Source organism: Microcaecilia unicolor, chromosome 14 (assembly GCF_901765095.1).
Source record: "Microcaecilia unicolor chromosome 14, aMicUni1.1, whole genome shotgun sequence".
NCBI lineage: Eukaryota > Metazoa > Chordata > Amphibia > Gymnophiona > Siphonopidae > Microcaecilia > Microcaecilia unicolor.
The window spans coordinates 40738292-40764800 of record NC_044044.1 but is presented as its reverse complement, the minus strand read 5'-3'; the positions used below and the strand labels follow the sequence as shown (position 1 = coordinate 40764800).

General features: G+C 44.7%; 1 protein-coding gene across 1 annotated transcript; it reads right to left on the bottom strand.

The window, feature by feature from the left end:
* Positions 1–8524: 8524 nt before the first annotated feature.
* Positions 8525–23332, bottom strand: LOC115457464 (hepatocyte nuclear factor 6-like). Its single transcript, XM_030186879.1, has 2 exons — positions 22414–23332; positions 8525–8838 (listed from the first exon to the last, which is right to left on the bottom strand). The coding sequence occupies exons 1-2, from the start codon at positions 23330–23332 to the stop codon at positions 8525–8527; spliced, it is 1233 nt and encodes a 410-aa protein (XP_030042739.1).
* Between the last annotated feature and the right edge of the window lie 3177 nt (positions 23333–26509).

Genomic DNA, 26509 nt, shown 5'->3' with positions numbered 1-26509 from the left:
TCAGTCTTGTTTTCCTCTGGGATTAAAGATTTGCAATTCAAATAAAATCAAACACAGCTCAATCCCAGGCCCTTATTCAGGGTGTGTGCTCACAGGCAGGGTTATTTCAAAACATTTGAGAATCTGGCCATGCTTCCCCAGCTCCTTATTGTCTGGGAACAGATAGCACAATCTGTAGCTGTCATTTTGGAAAGATGATTAAGGAATAATTCCATAGCATCTCTCTACAGATAGGTTATGCACTCCTACCAGCAGATGGAGACAGAGAACCACTGAGTTTCAAGTATGTCTACAGCTGAGCTGTGCAGTCCCTTGAAAAGCAGTCTGTTCTCAGTCCCAGCAGATGGTATGAGTTCAGTTCCTGTTGTGCAGTTCCTTTCCCTGGTAGGAGTTCTTCACTTCTTATTTTTTCTTGTTGGTTAAGGAGAGAGAGATTTCTGCCTTTATATCCCCTAAAAAAAATAATTAAAAAAAAAAAAGAAACAGAGAAAGGAAAAGTAGGGCTTTGGAGTATTGTGTTCAGGTTTGGAGGCCATATCTTGTCAAGGCTATAAAAAGACTCCGCAACATAGGATACACGAGAAGAGACCTGAGGACTTAAATATGTACAGCCTAGAGGAGAGGAGGGAGAGGAGAGAAATTATACAGACATTTCAATATCTGTATGATAACAATGAACAAATAAACCTTTCCCAAAAGCAGAGAGACAGCAGGACTAGAGGACACGAAATGATGCTGCAAGAGGGAAAATGTACAACCAACATCAGGAAATACTTTTTCAAGGACAGGGTGGTGGATGCCTGGAATGTTTTGCTTGGGAGGTGGTGGGGATGAAAACTGTGACAGAATTCAAAAAGGTGAGAGGGATCTACATAGAGGATGGCATGAAGATGGAATAAATGTACAAAGCATTTCCTCTCAGAGTAAAACTTAAAACAACTTTCACACTTGAGGCATACAGGGAGGTAGACTGCTCCCGGCATCGCTTACAACCTAAAGACAAACAGGGGGGGGGGGGGGGGGTAAGCCACATGAAGTCATAGTAACATAGTAAGTGACAGCAGATAAAGACCTGAATGGTCCATCCAGCCTGCCTAACAAGATAAACTCATTTTACTTGATATACAATACTTTATATACATATACCCGAGTTTGATTTGTCCTTGCCATTCTCAGGGCACAGACCGTAGAAGTCTGCCTAGCACTGTTCTTACCTAAAGGTTCTGAAGCTAACGTCGAAGCCTCTTAAAGTTTAAACTCAAGCCCATCCCTATCTATTTAGTCACGATCAGGGAGTAGACCGTAGAAGTCTGGCCAGCACGGGTTTCGCTTCCCAATTACCAGCGTCACCGTTACCAAGTCACAAGTACAACTCGGGGCAGACTGGCCTTTATTTCTCATAATTTTCTACGCTATTATATTACATCTCTGTTTGAGTAGTCTGGCATGAAAAATATGAAGCAAGATATTCTCTGAGCCCCTTCCTTCCCCTGCTTGTCACCCCATCTCGAATACATTACCCAAGCAGGACACGTCACCTCAATGCACTTCAGTAAAGAAACTTTATTTCTTGTGTGATGTCACCACAAACAAACAGATACAAGATGAGGTATCAGAGACACCTTTGGTATAAAATGTACATGTACATGTAATTTTGCCTTTTCATTTTTGTTTTCCACAGGCAAAAAGGACTTTGGTTAATTAGCAACACTCAAGAACATTCAAGTTATATATTTCTATATAGTAATGCACTGGTTCTATGACATGTTCACAGCTTCTATGCACATGAAATCAATTAATTAATCTTTAATTTTACATTTCATTTGCAACAGCCCCATTGGTGCTTGTAACTCATTAAAAATACAGAAATCCAAATAAAACCCCCAGCCACTTTGCCTAGAACAGGCTGGTCCAAGCTCAGTCCTCAAGGGTTTTCAGGATATCCCCAGGGAATATGCATGAGAGAAATTTGCATACACTGGAGGCGATGGGCATGCAAATATTTTGCATGCATATTCATTGGGGATACCCCTGTTTGCAGCCCTTGAGGACTGAGCTTGGACAAGCCTGATCTAGAATCTGCTAATTCTTTTAAAGTCTAGAGTAAAGTCTGACTTTAAAAGAATTAGCAGATTCTAGGCCAGGCTTGTCCAAGCTCAGTCCTCAAGGGCTGCAAACAGGGGTATCCCCAATGAATATGCATGAGAGATTCAACCTTCTGGCTTGGAGTGATGGGAGCAGGTGTAGCGTGCTGGTTCCTGGGGTCAGTGAGTCTCTTGTTATAGGAAATACCCCACATTTTTAGTCTCAATGTCTTAATTTAAAGCAAAAGAATAAGCCAGCCAGACACTAGGGTGCACCTTTCAGCTTTTCAACTCTCTTATGTAATGGAGCAGGTGTTGAGAACAGCTCAAAGCAGAGGAGCAGTTGTGGCCAGGGGGAAAAGTGCTCACCTTTTATTCCAGTTACAAATACTGGTATAACAAAAATCAAAGGAAATAAAACAGTTTAGGATAAAATTAGCAGGTCTAAGAAAAAGATAATTGAAATGAATTAAGACAAAGGAAGTTTCTTCCCGGGTAAAGGTTGGGAAGGGTGGTCTCAACCGTTGCTCATGAGTGACATCTAGTGGCCAGACTTAGCTTGCACATGAACCCAGGCTCTGAAGTGAGTCGTGATTTGTGACTCCTGGCTGTGTTACATGAGGATGAAGTGGAGGCAGATAAACTGGAGGGAAGTGCCCCGAGTGTTGAGTGAAGACTCAAGATGCCATAGCCCAGTAGAGGCTGGTTTTGATTGATCTGGAAGCCCAAAGAACTATGAGGAAGTTGCCAGGTTACCCCACCTGCCCCTTCTTTGGCTGTCTCAACTGGTTAGAACACGCCCCCTTCCCCAGCTAGTATACCACTATAATGTAGCCCTATACCCCCACAGTATAAAATGACTTCCTCTGTAATTTGAAGGTTGCCTTGCTGCTGTCTCCCATTCATCTCCTGTCTACCTTTACTCCTCCATCCATCCTTTCTGGCTGTCCTGGCATGTGGCTCCCTGAGCAATTTGCCAGAGGAGGAGCTTCTCAAAAGAAGGAGGGAATTTAATTGACAGGGACAATATTTAAGGAGAGGGAAAAAGATCATTGCGTGAAATCTGTGGCGAATTTCACCTTCAAATCATATCTAATTGTTACACTAAATTTTCCTGCCATTTACTCTAGAAAGAAGAAAAATCGCACAAAGAAATCTCCCCAACTTTGCTGTCCCCCCACCAATACAAATGATTTTCTTGGAAGCAGCATTAAACAGGCAAAAAAAAAATCTTACATACGAGAAAAAGACAAGCATGGTCCAAACTAGCATTCTAATAAAAAATGATTGTCTTCCGTCGGGTGGATACTGCAGGACACCTTGCAGCTAAGTTAAAATGTTTCTTCAATGGTCTGGTTCTGCATCTGAGGTCCACAGGTTCTGACACTCAGCATGTTTTATGAGCTGGCTACCTGCCAAAGCAGATTTCTCTTCTATGCAAGTGAGGGCCATGCAACAGGAAGCCTGTTGGTTTTGGTATGGGGACAGCGTTCCTCCTCTGTTCTTTCAGCTCAGTTAGAAACCAGGCCTGAGATCTGCTGCCCCGAGTCTTCATTTGCAGCTATTTTATTAACCTCCCTCATACTCATCGGGCCCCTTCCAGATCCTGCAGTGATGGTCAGTAGGTGTCACTGTTGCCTGATGACTATAACTTCCTCCTGCTTGGGTTGCAAATGACTCCACAGCATCTTCAGAGCACAGGGCTGAACATAGAATTGAGCCCAAGTCCCTTCACATGTCAGTGTGTGGGGCAGCGGCAGATATGCCAAGATTCTTGAGGCTTTTTTTGTGTGTGTGTGTGGCCTACCGCCTTCAATTAAAATTTGCCTATAGAAAAGGCACACCCTACACAGTGATTCCCAAATCTGGTCTTAGAGGTACCCCAGCCAGTCAGGTTTTGGGGATATCCAAGTGAAGGCAGTGCATGCAAATCTCTCTCATGAATATTCATGGTGCATATCCCCAAAACCTGACTGGCTGGGGTGCCTCCAGGACCAGGTTTGGGAACCACTGCCCTACAGGCTGCATGCCATGTGACTCCCAGCTCAGCTTCGGCATTTGCTGGGCCAAACTGCTTGTATGTATGTTGTTACTGCACTGTGAAAATGGAATCCAATGCTTGGAATGTGTTATTTCCTTTTTACTTCTATGGTGGATGCCTTCAGCAGATCGGGGATAAGCTACTCTCCCCTGCCATATGCTCAGTTCTGAATTACTGAATCCCGTTTCACTCCCTGTTCTGTTCACACCATAGAACTGCTCCAGGTTTTATGTGGATTGATTGTCCTCATGTATTCAGGCACCCTGGGTGGACCCTTAAATTCCTTCCGCAGAAACTTAATACTGCATTAGTTATACCTAGAATAAGTAATTCAGGAATTAAATTTCCTCACTAGGTTGGATTAGTAATGCTAAAATAAACATGGGAGGAAAAAACATAGGAATAAAGTTCCATCTCCTTCCAATGTGAACATAAATAATAGCGAATTTAGAGGGCAGGCACATTCCCTACTAAGATTAGGGACAAGTAGAATAATGTTACCTTATTATCTGGTGTAATTAGATAGCAGAAAGTGACATTCTGATCTTTGTAATCCAGTTTCACTTGGCAGTATCTGAGAAAGCTTTTGAGCTGGTGATGGGAGGGAGGTGTACTATCCCACAGACAAACTCCAAGTCTGCAGAACTGAGCCTGCTAGGATGGCTCAGTCTATGTTGGTTAATATTGACCTATGTAGGGAAATCATCACCCTCAACATTTTTCTTAGTACAGACTTGACAGGTGCGGGTGAAGCTTTATCTAGGAGGAAATGGACTGTACCAACTGGGCAAGAATTTCCTCTCTTCGACTTTATGTTCCCGAAGTTGGCACAGTCCATTTCCTGTTCTGGGTAAAGCTTCACCTGCCGCCTATCAAATTTGTTTTAAGCAAAATGTTCAGGGAAAAGATACCCTTAAATGGGTCAACATTAACCAACTTAGACTGAGCCATCCTAGCAAGTTCAAGTGTGCAGACTTTAGAGTTTGTTTCGGGGATAGTACACTGCCCTTGGTGGACCTAAGTTGGAAGTTACAAGGCAAGGATTCCATGTTCCAGTGAGCTGAACGGGTTCATTCTTAAGACAGTGAACTTTATCATGGAAAGAGAGAAAATGCTCTCTCTTCCCATGTTAGGAGGCAAGTTTCTCAGTGGTGGCATTGACTTGCTGGGATCCATGCCATGCACATCATTCCTCTTGTACAAAAAGTGTCCTGCTAGATTTGCGCACAATGAATGAAGTCGTCAAACTGCAATGAGGGGTGCCAGAGGGAGCTTGATTTATGAAGAAGATCCCAGAGGCAGTTTTTTGTCCCATGTCTTCAGATGGACCCTGTGTACATCGTAGGACAAAACTCCTGGCACTTCTGAGTCACTGTCTCCATTGACTTCATGTCACTCGGACCTTAAGGAAGGTGGATTGCAACTGCCATAGGGTGAAACTGGGACTAGACTGGAAATGGCAGCCCTGCCTGGCACAAACTAATCCAGTCCTGCTCCTGCCTCATTGCATAGAGGGGGATCTAGTTCTGATTTCAAAGCAGAAACTACATCTCCCACCGTGCACTGGGTTCTAAATCAATGCCATAGAGTCATGGGTCACCTGACACATTTCTTGGTTTGCTCCATTGCAGGAAAGTAGTCCTAGACCAGGAAAAGCCGCCAGGCTCAGCCTTCGTGAGCGGTGAAATAAGTCATGCCACAGGAAACAGAAACCCTAAACCTTAATAGCTACAGAGAGGGGCTCGTCCACATTCATGCACACACTCACATATCGACTTGGTGCAAACTCTTTGGTATTTTTGGGTACAGAATATTCTAGAAAGAGGCAAAAGTGAGGTAGAAGTTTTTTCTTGGTTATTTTACAACAAGAAGCTTGAAACACTTTTACAATGAGGGGGTGGGTGGGTGGAAGATGGCCAAACATGGACACACGGCAGAAATGCTTTCATTCAGGCTATGATCTGTGCTCATCCCTGACTCCCCCATACATGTGTGGCTCAAGCTATCAGGACAGCTGAGAAAAGCCTGGTCTCCCTAAATAGTGCCAAACAGGGCATATTTGGCCATTTGACAGGTCCTCTGAGCCTAGGGTGAAGGCCTTAGAGCCATAAATGGTCAGAGAAAAATCAAAGTCCACAGAAAGTGAGCTGGGAATCTTAGCATGGTTTAACATTACAGGTCTTCCCATGTGTCTGATGGCACCCAGCAGCCGGTCCTTATTCTGAAGGGACTGGAGGAGGAAGGACCAGAGCGAGAGAGAGAGAGAGAGAACAGATGGAAAGAGCAAACGGACAAGAGAGCGAGAGAGCGCATATAGGAGAGACGTATAGAGAGAAATCACAAACAAAGAGAAAGGCAGAGAGAGTACACACAGAAAGACAGAAAGATATATAGAGAGATTGCACAGACAGAGAGAGCATACAGAAGGAAAGACAGATAGACAGAGAGGGCCCACAGACAGAGAGACTCCCAGCCTGGAATCCTGCCCACTCTGTTTCTGCAAGCTAAGCCTCCCAGGCTTTGTAGATTTGCTTCACTCTCTCTAACATAGGCCTTTTGGGGAACAGAGAGATCAGCCCCAAGCTGAGACCAGGGCCTAGGCAGGCAGCCTCAGCCTTTGAAGGCCCAAAGGTCACTTTCTCTTTAAAATTCTTTGCAGGGCTCTGAATTCCTATAGATGTTGGATACCTGATTATAGGAGGTTAAGGGCATTGCAAGGGGGAAGCTCTCTGTCCATCCAGCAGCCTCCAGTCTCCCAAGCCGTTCCCCTTCTCTCTTCACTGAATTGCTGGGCTCTCCCGTGAAGATTAAGCATCATCTATATTAATGGATCGGTGTGAGGCTCCCTTGTGCATCCTTTTGATGTCCTGACATGGGAAGGAGGCAGGGCAAGACTACGCTGGTCATGGTGTGAAGGTCTCGGACACATCACTGTCCTACATTGCAAGGGAAGAGGCTTCAGACATCAAGGAGATCTGGAATTTGGGAAGATTGTGTTTTTCCCTCCGAACAACCTTTTAAGAGACCAGTAACTTGGGGCCTCAGGCATGAAAGTATGCCGCCATCTGACTGATCTGACGCCTATGCTCCAAGGTAAAATATTTACAATGAAGCAATTACAGTGATGTTCTGGTAGTATTGGTTGAAAAAAAAAAGCCAAACGAACAACGTTTTTCGTGCACCATCAACTTTTTTTGCCTTGTCTCATCCTAGGCACTTAAGCTTCCGTGATGTGCACAGTCAAAGTTTTGGACAGTTTTGCAGTTGTCAAGTGTTTTTGTGGTTCATTTCACACATTCAGTGTAATAAAAACATTTCTTTAATGCGCATTAGAAATTGTTAATGCTCAGAAATTGGTTGTAGTGCCTTAATTCATAGGTTAATACCTGTTCTAATTAATTGTGCACGCATTAATGAATCGAATGCACATCCCAATGCAATAGAATGACTGTGTCCCGGGGGGAACAGAGCCAAAACTGAGAAGCTGTGTCCTGTCTGGCCAGTACAGAGAAACCTGGATCATTGCTCAACTCCTGCTCCCCCCTCCCAAGAGAGTACCCAGCTGGGGCTACATTCACTCACCTCCCAATGAATACTTTGCCTTCATAACATGGCTGATCCTCAGTTCTTCTGGACTTTCCTTGAAAAATATCTGTGTGAGATTTCCTACAGTTGATGTGAGTTGTACTGAAGTGTTGACCTCTTTTGCAAATGTTGGCGTCCTCACCCATCATCGTAACTCCTACCAACTCCCTCATAAGTGGCTCAGCAGGTTAAGAGAGGTGAGAAACTCCACGTCTGACTCTAAAGATGATCAGATAGCTTGGTGGCATAGGGAGAGGATGACTCAGTCCTGGTTTCACTCTGTTGCCCCCGTTGGCTTGTCATTCTGATTCCTCTAAGAACAGTAGAAACTTCAAACCCTTGGGTGAACTGAGAGCAAATGCAGGACTATCTTCTTTTGTCCCCTGTGACATGTAGCTATCTGGTCTCCATACCTTACATAGATGTGACAGATGGACATCTCAGCCAGCAGTGGTATCCCTGAAGCTCAGAGAACAAGGCTGAGCTAAGGGGTGGTGAAGACAGATTGCAAGAGAAGGTTAGAGATGGTTCTACCAACAAATTCCTTTGTTTAAAAAAATCGCTTTCCACCTCCATGCTAGGAGATTTCTGAAAAATTTCTGTGCACTGAAACAGTTCCCAAAAATGGATGTCCCTAAAATCCCCCACAAAGTATGGCAGTTCTTTCCTGTTGTCTAAAAACTGACCCGTAGAATGCGCAGTGATTGAACCAGAAAGAGTGTTGAGGTCAAGAATAAAGAGACCGAGACAAGGCCTCTGATGAAGGGAGCAGGAGCGGGTGGCCAGGAAGCTGCCAGTCCATCTGTTTCTGCTCTCAAGCTTTGGTGCATGTGATGGCCGAGGAGGTGCTGGGCGTGTGGGGTGCCAAGGGAAGGGGCCGGCCGGGGCCCTCATCCATCCACTTGTCCAGGCTGCGTCGGCGTGCGTTCATGAAGAAGTTACTGACAGTGGAAAGCTCCAGGCCCAGCTGCTGAGCTATGGTGATCTGCAGCTCCTTAGAGGGCCGTTGGTTCTCGTGAAAGATGGCATGCAACGTGCGGCGTTGAATGTCGGTGAAGACCAGCCGATGCCGCTTCGGCCCGTGATTTCTTTCGGCCTTGCTTTGCTCTTGCTCTTTCCTTTTGCAGGCTAGAAAAGAAAAGGAAGGCTGTGAGACAGGAGGAAAGCATAGAGAGGGAGAGGTGACCGACCGGTGCCATGTTTTCAGGGTCATGCTGATCCAGACTGCGTTTTCCCCCATTGCATGTATGGAGCTGTAGTTCCTGTCCTTTTCTAAGATGTCAGAATGGGCTTTCCATGTAAGCAATGGGAAACGAGGGTGGAATCAGCCTGTCCCCGAAAGACAAAAGAGCCAGTGGTAACCCTCTGTCAGAATATAGCAGTATTTCTAAGTCTGTCAACAGGGGAGGGGGAAGAAGCGTTTCCAGGGCATGGGAGACAGAGTAACATATAGTAACATAGTAAGTGACAGCAGATAAAAACCTGAATGGATCTGCCCAACAGTCACATTCATTATCAATTCAAGATTTAAATCAACAATGAACGTGATATTATATACTTGATCATGAGCCTCAGGATTTTTGTTATTTTATTCATTTCCATGCATTCTGCTTTTCGTTGACGTTTTCTTTGCTATTTTCAGCCTGTGTGCTTCACTGGGTTCTCCCCTGGTATTTTCAGTTCCAACACACTGAATTTTACTGCTTTCCCCTCTGGTATTTTCAGTCCTGGTGCTCTCTGCATTTTACTACAGTCTGTTCTGGTATTTTCAACTTCGGTGCTCTCTGCATGTTGCCGATACCTGTCTGGAATTTTCATCTGTCATGTTCACTGCATTTTGTACATCTCCTCAGGCATTTTTAGGCCCTGCACTCTCTGCATTTTGCTGGAGTTTACCAAGTACCCTCCCCTATGTTTGTCAATGGTAAAGACCATCTTATTGACTGGACCTTTAGTGTGTTTTTCTGCCAGGTCTAAAGAAAAACATTGACAGCCATTGTTATTTCATTGCAGATATTTCTCAGCCTCCTTAGACGTATGCCGTTGACCTCCTTCAGCCCTGAGAGACTTTATTTGCTGTGTTTTCTAGAGCTTCCTGTTCACAGGTTAGGGCTGTTCGGCTTGGAGGGCAGGCAAAAGAGTGGAGGATAGGATAGAAGTTTATCAAATCATGAGTGGGGTCAATCACCCCAAAACCCAGAAGCCATTCCATGAAACTAATGACTTGCAGCTGGAAAACAAATTGTAGGAAGTTTTAAGGGAGGAAATGTCCATCAAAAATTACAGCCATCATTTAGCTCTTGGAATGAGCTATAAGCCACATCTAGTTTTGGGGATCTGCCTGAGGTTGCCAACTAGATCCAGATTCGCCCAACAGGGTTGATCCAGTTCTGGGCTTACCCCAATGCTTGCAAGGACCAGTAGCCTCGCTTTTCTTAGGGAATTCAATGGAGAAATCAGAACCACATGTCCCTGATGCAATGGGGTAAACCCAGGACCAGATCAACCCTGTCGGCCGAATCTGGATCTAGTTGGCACCCCTAGATCATCTGCCGGGTACTTGGGACCCGGACTGGCTGCTGGGCTCAATGATTTAGCATGCTTTTCTCACATTCTTACTACAATGGCGTAGAAATGCAGAGGTCACAGTGGTGCCGGTGATGTTCTGTCTGATCATGCCAGATCACCGATCCAGAACCTTTCGCACCTTTTCTCCCATTGCAAGTGAAGTGGGAAGGTGGGATCCCCTCTGCCCCCAACTGGCTCCAAACGGGTTCCTATTTTGTTTTCAGAAAATTACTTCTGATAAAGTCTGTTAAGTGAGCAACATAGTTACGGAAAAGAAGGCCAGGGAGCAACTGAAAGAGGCAACACATTATTATTAAAATGATTTTGGTCTTGTCAGGTAAGTCCTTGACTCAAAGCAGCTAAGAATAAAAGGAAAGATTTGCTGCGTCATGTCACATGGGACTGCGAGTGGTGGGGGTGGGTGGGGGTGGAACAAGGGAAGATGCCTCCACTGCAACCATTCCCAGCAGCTGTGCTCCTCTCCAAACACTGAAACATTGATCTGTCCAGCTATGGACAACGAGGACAGATTTAATGAGAAATGAGCCAGGGCTCTGGAAATATTCTACCAGTTTCTAAACTCTCCTTTCCCCCACTCTGTCCCCATCACCACCACCAGTATACAAGCCTTCTCCTCCTCCTCCTCCTCCTCCTCACCCCCAGTCCCTCCATCCTGCTTCTCGTCTGGGACTGCACACTGATAGAAAATATTGATCAGATCACAGCAGTGCAGTCTGCAAACAGACTGGTTCTGCGTTAACCCTTCAGGAGCTGCGGCCGGCTGAGCTGGCGCAGACAGAGGCTGCGGATCCGTTTGTATGCTGGCTCTGCGAGACCGGATCAATACCCAAAACCAGATCCAAATCTCTCACTCCCTCCAGAGTATCAGACCCGGCTGCCTTTCCGGATGAAACAGAACTCATATATAGATAGATGAGCAACTTTAAATCCATTTGTGCTAGGAGTTGCTGCCTCACCCCAGGTCAGCCAAACAGGCTGATCCAGCCCTGTTTTAATCCCAGTGCATGCAGGGAGCTGTAGTTCTGATTTTGCCATTGATTTCACTAAGAACTACAACTTCCTGCATACAATGCGAAGACTCAGGATTGGACCAACCTATTTGGTGGGCCTGGAGCGAAGTGGCTATCTTGCCTTCAGTGAGCTATGTAATGGTGTAAGTGGTGTAAGTGGTGTAGGTTTAAGCCCTTGCCATGAACCCGGTGAAGGTGTTGCCCTTCTCCTGAAGGTCCTACATAATTCTAAGGTTTCTCTTGCTCCTGCAGAGGAGAATGGAAGCTCAGGAAGTGTTCTTTGTAGTGAGAGTATTAAGCAGTCCTTGACTGCTAATGTCATAGGTTTGATTTCATCACACTGTCCACCTTTTGTCACCCTTGAGATCCCTTTCAGGTGTTTTGTGTGGATAAGGAAGAGGCTACTCTTGTGCTCATTTTACCCTGTTATATGCAGGGTCTATGAATTGTCCCATTGAGTTTCTCAAGAAAAGCAAAACTACAAAGTTGTGTATGCAGCAGAGTAAAATCAGGACTGGAATAGCCTTTTCCCTATGGAATCAGGTGGTAACACTATCTGCCTGCGTGTCTCCGATTTCGAGAATGGCAGGAGGAGAATGGTTGGGGGGGCCCTCGGCACAGAGACTGGGTGAAGAAAGTAGCCCTAGAAATCTGGTGGTGGCAGTGTAGATGTTTGAGGGAGCAGGAGAATTTCAGGAACATCAATAAGCAGATGATGACAGAATGGCTAGAGTTGGCTTGGGCATCCCTATTAGCAATTGGCACTGGTGCAAGAGGCCACCCCTCCCAGCTGTCGAGCCAGCGATTAACTCAAGTCATATTCAAGTCATTGCTGCGGTACTACAAGGGACCCCTCACTCTTAGCACCCTGGGGCTTTCTGCTTTTTCTCTCCCCTTGATCCTACAAGGCCATGGCAGCGAGGAAAGACAGAACAGTGCTGAAAAATGACACATGAGAATAAGCCTCCCCAGGCCCTCTAGGGCCACTCATCACCTCAGCTCAATCAAATAGGCTGACCAAGGGCTGGTTTGTCAGTGGTTCCCAAACCTGGTCCTGCAGGCACCCCAGCCAGTCAGGCTTTCAAGATATCCACAATGAATATTCAGGAGAGAGATTTGCACAAAGTGGAGGCAGTGCATGCAAATCTCTCTCATGAATATTCATTGTGGATATCCTGGAAATCTGACTGGCTGGGGTGCCTCCAGGACCGGATTTGGGAACCACTTTCTTTTTTTAATCTAATTGCATGCACAGACCTGTCATTTTGATTTTCTAAAGAGACCTCAATGGTAAAAGCAGAACTACAGAACCCAGCATGCAAATGGGCACAGCCAGAACTGGATCAGCCTACTACAGGCGTTCTCAATCCAGTCCTTGGGGCACACTCAGCCAATCAGGCTTTCAAGATATCCACAATGAATATTTATGAAAGGGATCTGCATGAAGTGGAGGCAGTGCATGGAAATCTCTCTCATGAATATTCATTGTGGATATCCTGGAAATCTGACTGGCTGGGGTGCCTCCAGGACCGGATTTGGGAACCACTTTCTTTTTTTAATCTAATTGCATGCACAGACCTGTCATTTTGATTTTCTAAAGAGACCTCAATGGTAAAAGCAGAACTACAGAACCCAGCATGCAAATGGGCACAGCCAGGACTGGATCAGCCTACTACAGGCGTTCTCAATCCAGTCCTTGGGGCACACTCAGCCAATCAGGCTTTCAAGATATCCACAATGAATATTCATGAAAGGGATCTGCATGAAGTGGAGGCAGTGCATGGAAATCTCTCTCATGAATATTCATTGTGGATATCCTGGAAATCTGACTGGCTGGGGTGCTTCCAGGACCAGATTTGGGAACCACTTTCTTTTTTTTAATCTAATTGCATGCACAGACCTGTCATTTTGATTTTCTAAAGAGACCTCAATGGTAAAAGCAGAACTACAGAACCCAGCATGCAAATGGGCACAGCCAGGACTGGATCAGCCTACTACAGGCATTCTCAATCCAGTCCTTGGGGCACACTCAGCCAGTCAGGTTTTCAAGATATCCACAATGTACATGCATGAGATAGATTTGCATACCACAGGAGGCTTGAAATAGAAGGATGTAAAACCCCTTTCCATTTTTCTACCCTGGGATCCTTCATGTGGAGAACCTCAACAATAAAATTCTTCTGGACAGAAAGAAAGACCACTTTGGATTAAGACTCTAAGAAGATGTGACAGAGTGAAGAACAAGGCATGAGGGATCTTTTCAGTGGAGGAGTAGCCTAGTGGTTAGTGCAGCGGACTCTGATTCTGGGGAACTGAGCTCAGTTCCCACTGCAGCTCCTTGTGACTCGGGGCAAGTCACTTAACCCTCCATTGCCCCTGGTACAAAATAAGTACCTGAATATATGTAAACCGCTTTGAATGTAGTTGCAAAAACCCCAGAAGGGTGGTATATTAAGTCCCATTTCCCTTTCCCCCTTCTGGGAACCAAAGTTTCATGAAATTAAAAAAAGGGGGTCTTTTTCACATATTTGTACATTAAAATAAGTGGTATTTTAGGCAGCCCATTTTGTGGCATGGGGGCTGCTATCATTGAGGATCATACCACGCTTCATTTGTGTGTTGCTTTGCTGTTCGATAACCACTAGCTTGACTGGTCTGAAATAATTTCTTCGCAATTTAAAGGGGTTCCCTAATGAGCTGTCACTTTCCAGTTTAGGATTAAGGTACATCTAGTGATGTATCTTCTGCATTTTGTAAATGTATTTTTGGCTTTGTTGTATGATAAGCCAAGGGATAAACCCAGGAGATCCCCTGGAACATGAAGCCAGAGCGGTCAATATTTTATTATCAGCACAGAAAATCCGAAGCAAGGCACAGGGCTCTCGTTTCAGCCCCTGTGCCTGGAGAACCGTGGGCCCAGGACTCTGGCTGGCTTCTGCTGTGCTGCTGCGTACTGGACTGTTACTGAGTGACAGTGAAGCTTCTCTCAGTCATACAGTTCCTTGGGGAGGCAGCAACCAGCGTGTAGACTGATAAACATACACACTCTCTGGCAGTCTCCTCAGACTTGTCTGTAGCCCATGAGAATCAACACTGCAGCTGTCAGCACTGGTCAGGGGACTTGCTACCTAGGGCAGACTGTGGCAATGCATCCTTGTCTGGTGAGTGCCAACAGCCCCTGTGCTCCTGGAGGAAGAGTTGAAGCCAGTACTGGATTTCAGACTACCCCCATCCTGGTGCTGATGTCACAGGGTAGGAAGCAGGAACTACAAATCTTCCAATGCACTTGGATGTAAGTTCAAAATCCAGTGCTGGTCTAACGTCTGACTGGCTGCTCATTCCCTGAAATGGAGAGACACCCGCCAGTGCCACCTGGATGTTTTCTCTTCCCTGGAGTCTTCAGCACTGGGAAGCACCAGTGTATCCCTAAGTCCAACACTGTCCCAACACTCCTCGCATTTGGATTTTAATTTTGAGAGGAAAAAGGGGGGTGGGTACTACTGTCCTGGTACAGCCTAAATTAGAACAGCTTGTGATCAAGCCAGCGATGAGCTCCATGTCCTGAGAGACAGGCTGAGCCGCTCCTGGTTTTACCCCTGTTCACTGTGCCCTTAAACTGGATATGATCATGAACCCTGCTCACAAGAAAATATAATCCTATGCCAATGTTCTCGGAAGGGCAGGAAGCAGACATCCTGCAGCTCAGCTCCTGCCCTGTGGCTGGCAGGAGGGAGGACACTTAAGATGCTCCAGTTTCCTCTACCACACAAAGTCTACCTCATGGGATGGTCCATGAGATCCCCAGGTTGAACACTGAAGTGTTTATACTAGAGCTGTAATGGGTGGGTGGGCGCCAGAGTGAAGGATTCCCTAGAGTGCTTAACCCTTTAGTGTCCAATGTTCCCATATGGCTTATTACGGGAACATTGGACACTAACGGGTTAATATCCTGGCACCAATGATGTTTATCTAAAAGAAAAAATATTTATTTTGCATTTTATAATGATTTAAAACAAACAATGTATGGCATTTATTCATCTGGTGATGGTGGGGGTGGTTTTTTAGCCACTGCAGGCATTATTCCTGGATATTCCTGCTGCAGCTCGGAAAGCGAATAGAATGTTGGGTATTATTAGGAAAGGTATGGAAAACAGGTGTGAGGATGTTATAATGCCGTTATATCGCTCCGTGGTGTGACCGCACCTTGAGTATTGTGTTTAATTCTGGTTGCCGCATCTCAAGAAAGATATAATAGAATTGGAAAAGGTGCAGCGAAGAGCGACAAAACTGATAGCGGGGATGGGACGACTCCCCTATGAAGAAAGACTAAGGAGGCTAAGGCTTTTCAGCTTGGAGAAGAGACGGCTGAGGGGAGACATGATAGAGGTATATAAAATAATGAGTGGAGTGGAACAGGTGTATGTGAAGCGTCTGTTCACGCTTTCCAAAAGTACTAGGACTAGGGGGCATGCGATGAAACTACAGTGTAGTAAATTTAAAACAAATCGGAGAAAATGTTTCTTCACCCAACGCGTAATTAAACTCTGGAATTCGTTGCCGGAGCACATGAAGGCTGTTAGCTTGGCAGAGTTTAAAAAGGGGTTAGACGGTTTCCTAAAGGTCAAGTCCATAAACCACTACTAAATGGACTTGGGGGAAAAAATCCACAATTCCAGGAATAACATGTATAGAATGTTTGTACGTTTGAGAAGCTTGCCAGGTGCCCTTGGTCTGGATTGGCCGCTGTCGTGGACAGGATGCTGGGCTCGATGGACCCTTGGTCTTTTCCCAGTGTGGCATTACTTATGTACTTATAAACTTATGAGGTGGTCACCTAGGACCCCTTTTACCAAGCTGCAGCAAAAGGGGGCCTGCGCAGGTGTCAGCGTGTGTCTTTCACGTGCACCGAGACCCCCTTTTACCACAGCAGGTAAAAAGGGAAGTCTCTCTTTTCTACAGGAAACAGCCATGCGGCAAGTAAATTCCCATAATAAACCTCTTATAGAGTGTTTATCAGCAAGAATGGGGAAATAATTTTGCAAAGAAAAATCATCAGATCTCAGAAAGGTTGGTGGATGTGTGGAATGGCCTCCCAGCAGAAGTGGTAGAGACGAAGAATGTATCTGAATTCAAGAAAGCATGGGATGAGCACAGAGGATTTTTTCAGGGGCAGTAGTCTCCAAGTGAGTTACTCATGACAGTAATTTATTTTATTTACATTTGTACCCCGTGCTTTCCCACTCATGGCAGGCTCAATGCAGCATACATATACAGGTACTTATTTGTACCTGGGGCAATGGAGGGTTAAGTGACTTGCCCAGAGTCACAAGGAGCTGTGCCTGAAGTGGGAATTGAACTCAGTTCCTTAGTTCCCCAAGACCAGAGTCCACCACACTAACCACTAGGCCACTCCTCCACTCCTAAACTAGGGTATGTGGAGTATGATTCAGTCTCTCAAATTTGAATCTAACACTTGCCATAGTACTGGCATCGTACCAAAGAGCTTCCTTCTAGGATGGGATGTGTATAGGCAATTTATCCAGGTGTGCATCCATCCAATGATATTTTGATCATGGCTCATTTCACGCTCTTATTCTTTCCCTACTCACTACACGACTAGACTACTGTAACATCGTCTATCTTGGTTGCAGTCATTCTCTTTTTGAAAAAAGTTACAGTTTGTCCAAAACACTGCCTTGAGACTCCTTTGCCACACTCACCATTTTGACCACATCTTTCCGTTATTTAGATCTCATCACTGGCTTCCGATCGAACAACGCCTTCTCTTCAAATTGCTCATGCTCACTTTTAAGATGCACAGGATGGGTATCCCACCCTACCTATCCTCCCTCACGATTCTCTCTTCATCCTGCCACATCCTCCATTCCTTAAATGATCACAGACTTATCCTACCCGATCCAAAAGAGGCATCTCTTAAATCCACTAGACATCAAACTTTCTTTTTTGCTGCTCCAGCACTGTGGAACTCTTTGCCCATCACTATCTATTCTGAACTCTCCTTCAAAAACTTCATGTCTATGGTGAAAACCTGGCTTTTCCAACTTTATCAAATTAGGCACAGTGCTGTCTCTTACTGTTGAGTGGCCCCTGTCTTCCCCTTACTCTCTCCGCCCTTTCTCTCTCTCTCTTCTTCCCTCCGCTCTCCTTCCTTCTGTTGTTGTGATAATGTCTTGCTCCTTTGTAGCCAGTATACATGGTCTCATCTACTTTTTCCTATTCATTATTGTAGTTCCTTTCGTTATTTTGTTTTCCATGTTTTTATACTTCATTGTACACAGCTTTGAACAGCATGTCAAGCCTAAATAAATCAATCAATCTGCTGTCGGTTTCTATGTATGTACAGAGGATCTCTGAGGGAGAGAAAGGGATTGCAGAGATTAATAGCTGGTGGGGATGGGCAGACTGGATAGGCCATAATATCTATCTGCCATCATTGTCTATGCTTCTATGTTTTAATATAGCACATCAGGATAAGTGGAGCATCCTCAGAGGTACAGTTGACAAAAAGAAAGACATTACACAACACAGTGGATGCAGAGCAAAATGTTACACTTTGAAGAAGGTGTTCTGCTCTCATTTTGGGCGTTCCAGCAATATTCTGAATGGTTATCACACACAACCGGGCAGCATTTAGAGTTGTGTTCTGTTCAACACAAATGTTATGTGTGTGTGGGGGAAGGGAGAATGGGGGGGGGGGGCAGGTAAACCCATTCCTAGGTGATGACAGCCTCATTTTACACAGAACGTAGAGAGTGGAACCGAGACATCCAGGTGGGGATGTAGTCAATTCTGGTGGTATTTTAAAAGAAGTTTTGCCAGTGCTAGGCATTTCAGGAGGGCAGCTGTTTTTGCCGGCATGTGCAGATGGAGCAGACCATTCTAGAAATATGCAAGTTGAAAAATATACGGCAGCTTCCACGGGATTTCACGTGCCCTATTTATAAACCTACACATATAAGTGTGGCCAATCAAGTAGTGAGCTACAAATTAAATTTGGTTTCATTTTCAAGAAGGAAATAAATTACATGGGATTAAAAAGAATGATTCCCTTTATCCCTTGTGTAAAACTCTAGCCAGAAGGAGCCATTAAAAAATACCTATATGTACCTTTCAGCTAGTGTAAAACTCGACATAGACATTTTCCCCCTTTGTAATCTGGGGAATGCACATGGAGATTTTACTTGAACCCAAGCCATGCCCCGGTCAGATTGCCTTAAAACCTCGGTGGCTTTCTGAAATCTGTATTTACATGTGCATGTGATATAGATGGGAAAACGCTGCTAGTTACATGCGGATATGTTTCTAAAATAATGGACTAAACCTCCTTGTTTAACACCCCTTCCTCCCAGGGCTTTTTCTATCAAGAAAACACAACTAAAAGAAACCCAGGGCTAAGGCAAGAAATTCATTCAGAAGCCTTGTTACCAGGAGGTCTGCCACTGCCTCAAGACTCCAGTTGTGTGGATTTCAGAAATACAGCATCAGTGTATAACCATACAATCAGATTACTCTGCATTTTCCATTTTCAGAATCATAGGTAACAGTTGCAGGAGTTCCTTATGTTCAACACTAACATCCTTTATCATTTGTGGGCTTGGCCAGAGGAATGTTATAGGCTTTGGACAGCAAAATGGTTTGGTTTTATTGTTTAAATATCAGTTTTCTGAAGAAGATTCCTCACCGAGTTGAAATGCAGATTGGACAGGAGCTTGCTATTAAGATTACGGAAGATGCTTCCTGGGTTAGAGTTAATAAAGTTGGATTTGAATTGCTTCTTGTCCTGTGCTCTCGATTTCCCGAGGCTGAGCAGGGCCATTTTAAGACATAGGATATCGTATTTTGACCCAGAAAAAAGTAAGACATGGGTATGTGCAGGAAATGATGCTTCTCTGTGTTTAAAAAATACAAATAAAAAAAATTCATCTTTACCCCAACAAGACAGACAGAGCAAATTTCTGGATTTGTTCCTATCAGATTCCCAGTTCTGAAAGCTCAGCGAAAACCTCGATCTTCTAGGAATAATCAAAGGGTGGTGGACTTTAGGAACAGATTTCCCACCGATGTGGTAGATGATGAAAGGGTGGCTGAATTTAAGCATGCATGGGACAGACCTAGAGAAACCTTAGAGAGGCAAGCAGTACATCAAAGATTGCCTTAGACTGGTGACAACACTGCAGACAGGCAGGCACGAATGGGCAGACTGGGTGAACCAATCAGTTCATATCTGTGTCTCCAAATTTGAAATGGAGCTTAATTATAAATAAACAGTATCAAGGTGTGATTTTGTTACATGAAACAGGGCAGTTTTGTTTTCACCTCTTCAAGAGAATTTCTATCACTTTCAGGTAATCAATAGAAATAAAATAAAACAAAATAAAACATGGAAAATAAAATAAAATGATACCTTTTTTTATTGGACATAACTTAATACACTTCTTGATTAGCTTTCGAAGGTTGCCCTTCTTCGTCAGATCGGAAATAAGCAAATGTGGAAGATGACAGTATATATAAGTGAAACATCAAAGCATTTCAAGTGACAATCTAACAGGATGGGGGTGGATAGGTGAGAGACAGGAAGAATCGGGTGGATGAGGGACAGTAAATTTAAAATAACATGAGATATTGGAAACAGAGTATAAGTCTGAATGATCAGTTTTCCAAATAGAAAAAATGGTCAATAGTGGAGTGCCTCAAGGGTTTGTACTGGGACTTGTGCATTTAACGTACTCACAAATGATCTGGAGATGGGAGCAATGAGCGAGTTGACACAAAATGATTCAACGCAGTGAAAACAGGATTTTGTGAAACTGGGCATCAAAATGGAGGACACACAGAGAGAAAAAGCATTGCAACTCCATGTACGCAATGTGGGACTCCGCTTTGGTCATCACCCAAGAAAAGGTCCTAGGAATAATTGTGGACAATAAGTTGACATTTTCAGCCAAGTGTGTTGTGGCTGATGAGCTGTGACTGGCATAATACATCACGAGGATATGCATAAATGTTATTATAATGGACTTCCACATCCCATTGAAGGACCCCCAAGCAAAATATCAAAAAGGGTCTTCAGAGCAAGGGATATTCACATCAAGTGACAGGAGTGGTTACAAGGAGGAGGGTCCTCCTTTTCTGGATTCTACTGTGGAATTTACACCACTGACCACATCCCATGGATCCACATTTAAAACAGGCCCAGGACAACCTCCTCTGTAATTTTCCACCCTTCAGTCATTCCCAGGTTTTCCTGAACAGACTTCAATGGTTAGACATTGTTATAAGTTTTGGGAGGAAAACCTTTTTGGGAAACTGGAGCAATATGGAATGATGTCTGTTAGTATCATGAAAAGGAAGCAAGCTCTTCCTCAGACCATGCATTTAGAAACTGTCTCCATCCCAAACCTGGGTGATGAAGTCAAGGTGCCCACCTACGCCATGAACCACTTCAGTGGGTGATGGAACAAAACCCATGACAATGGGATGTCTGGCTACCATGTTGGATTGGACACACCGTATAACCTTCCATAAGCCAAAACTGTCCAGTAAGGGTCACCTCCCCACAAGACCTAAAATGTATGAGGCTGCGATGGGTTCAAACACTGTGATGCCGATGGGACACAAGGGTAGGTGCTCACCAGACCTGTCTCCTGATATCAGTTTAGGAACTGACCCCTCCTCACTTCCCCAAGCCCACAAAGCAGCTGACTAGTATGAGGTATGACCCTTCCTCATAACTGTGCTCTGCAATGATGACCTTGGGCTCTCTGTATGGCCAAAAAAATAGAAGAATATTTTGGCTCATGCAGTTATTTCTCCTCTCATCCAGAGTGTTCATGATAAAAAACTTTTATGCTTCTCCAGGGAAAAATCAATTTTTAATAAATAATGTGACTGCTCAGCTGATCATTTAAAAGAACTCTAGGTTTCCAGGAACAATCTTGGGTTTGTCTTGTGTTGTCCAACTCTTTTAACATAGAATGGAGTATAAAAAGGTGATCATTGGGTCTTTCAGGATATATTTACAGCTGCATTAAATTCTTCACAAGAGTGGAGGAGTGGCCTAGTGGTTAGAGCACCTGTCTTACAATCCTGAGGTGGAGGTTCAAATCCCACTGCTACTCCTCCTGATCGTGGGCAAGTCACTTAACCCTCCATTGCCTCAGGTACAAACTTAGATTGTGAGCCCTCCTCCTAGGACAGAGAAATACCAGAGTAACTCACCTTGAGCTACTACTGAAAAAGGTGTGAGCAAAATCCAAATTAAAATAATAATTTTTTGTTTTAGCCCTGTGGTTTTGTTTTAGCCCTGGGTTGCCGGTCCCAGAACCTCTGTTTTATTTTGGATGTTTAAAGGCCCCATTCCCTGAGCAATCTTTGCTGTAACACCCCAACTACCGAGGAACATGGAAGCCTAGCCATGTACACAGACTCATCATGGTGCGGGGGCTGAGTAAAAAAGCTGTCTTAAAACCTTACCAGCTCCCCCCCCCCCCCAATCAGCTAAAGGGACAAAGGGCCATTTCTAGCACTTTTGAGTTTTATTTATTTATTAGGATTTATTTACAACCTTTTTGAAGGAATTCACTCAAGGCGGTGTACAGTAAGAATAGATCAAAGTTTTTCTTATCTTTGCTTGCAGGGCAGCCTTAAGTGAATGGGGAGACTTCATTCTTTACCCAAAGGAGCCACCCAAGATTTCAGGTGTCTCAGCTCATATACAACTTGGATACATGAGTTCTGTGACAGAGCTCCAGGGCCACAGACACAGAAGAGAAAGTGAGAGTTATGAACATGAAATGAGTATATCTGACACTTTCAGAAAACAACACAGGTAAACTGAAAGTGAAAGGCAACACCTCACCCAATTTATCAATTCATTATTTTGATAATTACACATATAAAGCACACATGTAGTGCTGTGCCCGATAACGATAAACCTTAGTACTTAGTCCTGGGTCTTTGAAACCAAACTATGTCCCACTTTGAAGTACTCCTTTGATAGCGTTAAAGACCCACCGACAAATCAAGTTGGTTTTCCTGTGTTGTTGACGGAAGGGTTCTGTATCATGCTTATAAAATATCTTACCTTCTAACCTTAAAACGGCCATCCTCTGAAATTCGGGCTCTTGAAGCCACCGCCACATCCTTTTGAAGGTCTCTCTTCCCGATTTGAGCTTGCTCCAAGGTTTTGGGTTCCTCAGGAGATCCGATAAGGTTCCTTGAGACCTGCATAGGACTCTCTCCGCAAAGATGGCCTGAGGGATGCTGTATCGTTTCAGCTCTGCGATTATTCGTTGGGCCACTTCTTTGGTGTTGATTTCTTCCAGCTGACCAGCGAGCACGTTGGTTTGGGAGGACAACGGAGGGTTCTGCCTGCAGTTTATTTCAGGCCTATGATGGCCGTAGGGGTGCTGGCTCAAGTTGTTGGGGGACCCCAGGCTGGAGCTTGGAGGTGGGGACAGTTCCCTAGAAAAGTGCTGATCCATCCTACCAAACATTGGAGAATGGCCGTCAAAGCTGTTGGAGGTCACCATCTTTTCGCTGACTAAATGTCCATTGGAATGTCCATAGCTATGCACGCTTGTCAAGTTAGGGCTAGGTAAAGAAGACAAGCTCTGCCCCATGGTTATATCTTTGTGATAGTGGGTGTAAAAGTTACTAGAGGGTCCCAGACTCCTCTCCTCTCTCATTAGAGTAAAGCTCCCAATCACATTGCCAACAGGTAGACATTGGTGGTGCTGGTGAAACTTGTCGTGCAAGGGCTGGAGGGGAGTCAAGGTTGTGTAGCTATTGACCGGTCCCGCGGGACAATCACCTTCAAAGCCGAGCCCCGGGTGCAAAGAGGTAGCCAAATGATGCTCGGGCCGGGGGTAGTCACCGCCATCCAACACCGAGGCCATGCTGGAGACGAGGGAAGCCCTGGGCAAGGAGGAATGCAAAGTTCTCAGCTCCTGATCATGGCTGGTCATGTCACCAGTGTTTTCCAAAGCCAACTGGACATTCATGTCTCCAGGCTAGCGCAACCTTGTTTTATTTAGTCTGCAAATCATTAATCTTCTCCTCTAAGTGCTGAGGGGAGGGATACTGGTGTAGACACTTGTCCGTACCGACGGATTTCACATCTGGGAGTACCGTTAGTGGGAAGGGATGCGATTCTGCTTCTTGCAGAGATCGGAATCAGCTTCTTTTCGGGAGAAAGTCCAGCCACATTTATCTCCAGTGCGGAACCAGAGGCATCTTCTCCTTCAAAAAGGCAGGCGCAGTTTCAGGGGCTTACATTCCCCTCCCACGGCCATCAATCGCACCCGATGAGATGACACTGAAGAGCCGGCAGAAAAGTTGGACTAAGCCGCCTCTGGCCCTTGGGCTTTGCTGATCTGCGATCTAGTTAGGAAGGCTCCTCTTCTCCCCTCTCCGCCGGGCAGGTAACGGTCTTGTTCGGTTTTGTGTAGACAAAGGGGAGGGGGTCTTCCTTCACCCTTGACTTATCTAATTAAGGATGACACAGACCACCCCCTCCCCCAGATCTCCTTCTTGGTTCTTGGAGGAAGTACTTGGGTCGCGGGCATCACTTTCTCTTGCTGCTCTTTGCGGAGGGAAGGGCTGGTGTCTAAATACGTATATTGTATTTGATTTTTCGGCTCCAGCTCTTTTGTTGATACGGCTCCAGCCTTTCTCTGATCTCTGCCTCTCCAGAGATTACTGCCCTGCTTGGCTGCCGCTGCTTTCAGCCTTCAGCTAGTTCCATCGATTTTAGACCCTACACTCCAGTTTCCTGCTTCCACACGTCACCAGCCTAAAATCTGACAGACATATAATCAAATACCAACCTGGTGTAACCCTTTCGGGCCTGGGTGCAAGCCCTGCACAGCACAGGAGTTGGGCTGAGGGGGAGAAGGGAACGTATTGCCTTCTTAGCACAGGTAGAAGGTCTAGTCTTCAAATCGACAGCCTACAACTGTATTCTCTACATTCAAAATGTACTCAGCTAAGGTCATTTCTAATAGCACAAAATATTTATTGTTGTCTGCCCGGGGGGTCTTTAGAGGTCTTTGAATATGAACGTTGGTCGTCATTTTCCAAGCAGAATTTCAAATCTGAAAGTAAACACTTCAAACATCAAAACTCACTTGAATATCGCTATTCAAACCCTCAAGGACAGGAAAAGGCAGGAAAGTGACCCTGAGTTTCTAGAGACAATACTTTTAATATCCAGCTTTGAAACACCCGTATTGAATACAGCCAGGCAGCAAGAAAAATGAATGCTTTCCACTTCTGTGCATAACTTATGCTGAGAAATATTTCATGTTTAATCTCGATTAACTAGAAAACCTTTAATATTCGCTAAGAAGAGTTGCCCGGCTTCCAGTTAATTTTGGTAACGTTGCTCTCTGTGTTTTGTCTAATACTACAGGGTGGTAAAAAGTTGTAAGTAGAAATCCAGCCCCTGAAATTAATCAACAAGTTAAATAATACGTATATATCACAGAGGGATGAATTAAAGGGGCTGCTTAATAAATGTAGATACTCGAACGGGAAGTCAAGTGGACACAGTCAACAGAGCCTACGGTGATTAGAAAACGCATTTCTTCCAGTCGACTTCTGCAAGCTACAATTACAGCCGAGGTGATTTCCATAATGGTCAGTGGCCTGACCTGTCCGTTTTCCCTGGAGGACTTGGGGGGGGGGGGGGAAGCAGAAGTGGACAAAAGAAATCTAACTCCTATAATAACAAAGGATCCTTTGCGTTAAAAAAAGTTTCCTGTACACATTGCAAAAATAATTTAAAAATGCAAGCACAGTAGAGGCAAATTCGAGCGAAATAACAAAAATGGAGACACAAAAGACGGTCTTCCTGAAACCAAAACAGCAGCATTTGTAGTTATTAAATATTAGCAGGTCAGTTTTATGAAGATATAACTCTTACATCTCATTATACAGTGGCATATTTAATCTTCCAAATATTGGAAGGATGGTGCGTTTAGTGTGGCTCATAATGCATCAATCTTTAAAGCAAAGTTCAACCCAGAGTGGAAATATTGTGTGTAGCATCTTTTAAGAGTCTCATTTTTCAGTGTGTCTGTGTCAAACTGCGCCGTGGACATCTTACATCAGTCTAGAAAGAAATGATTTACAGAACCCACTCAACAACTGAATTCTTTGTGACGATAGGGATTGCGGAAGAAGCAGCTTCACATATATTAACGTGAGTTTGTTGGGTGGGTTTTCTCTTCCTGAGCCTGATTGCCTAAGGTTTGATGAAAAAAACAAACAAACCCAGAGAACAGGAGAGAGAGGGCTGGAAGCACACGAGTGGCCAGTGGCGAATGTTTGTGTCCATCAGAACTGGCCAGTGACCCAGGTGATGGGTGAAAGTCCATTCCCAGATGCCTTTCATTCATTTACTGAGAAACCCCTTCAGCTGCCAGGGGCTTCTGGTCTTGCTTTGTACAATTGATCGAACAGTGGGTATAAAACCCCACCTTCCTCTGCACCTTGAAACCCCCACGTTCACAGCAAAACTAAATATCGAAAGCCCAAAGCTTAAATGTTTTATTGCTGTTGCCAGGGGCCCAGCTCCAATCACTCCCCTCTTGCTGGACCTGAAGGCACTGGGCATTTCTCCTGCAGGATAAGGTCGATAAACAGCCCTGCACCAATTCAAATTCAAATGCATTGAAATCAAGACCTGAGCTGGGTTTTGCCAGCAGAAACTTACAGGATACCCTCGGTAGGGCTGGAGCAACTGCAAAGGGTACATAGAGCACAGGCGACTGTATACAAGAGACTGAAAATATATCATCATATATCCCAGACAGCAGGAAAGTGCAGAGCTGCACACACAGTCCACCAACATCCTTCATACAACTACATTTTAATCTTAGAAAAGGGACTACAGCATCATTCAACAAGAAAATCTATATTATATATTTTAGGTAAAGGTATTTTTGTATTGTTAAATGGTCATCGGCACCAATGAAGGATGGGGGGGGGGGGGGTTCTGGGTGATTGTTCTTTTCCTTAGGAACAGGAAAATAAATCGAGACACAGCTCACAGGAGCTCAAATGTTTTTTTATTGTTCTTTTTTTTTAAAGATTACACACCTCCTCTTCTGAAATAGGCAACACACAGACTTACTTGGCTCTCCCTTTCCCAATGTGCGTGGCTTCAGCTTTAGTTC

What these genes read in the sequence shown, in the direction of transcription:
- LOC115457464 (XM_030186879.1), bottom strand. Translation starts at nt 23,332, where the DNA reads ATGAATGTCCAGTTGGCTTTGGAAAACACTGGTGACATGACCAGCCAT. An exon ending in GGCCGTTTTAAGGTTAGAAG is followed by an intron (nt 8,839 to 22,413) that starts GTAAGATATTTT and finishes TTTCTTTTCTAG; the next exon opens with CCTGCAAAAGGAAAGAGCAA.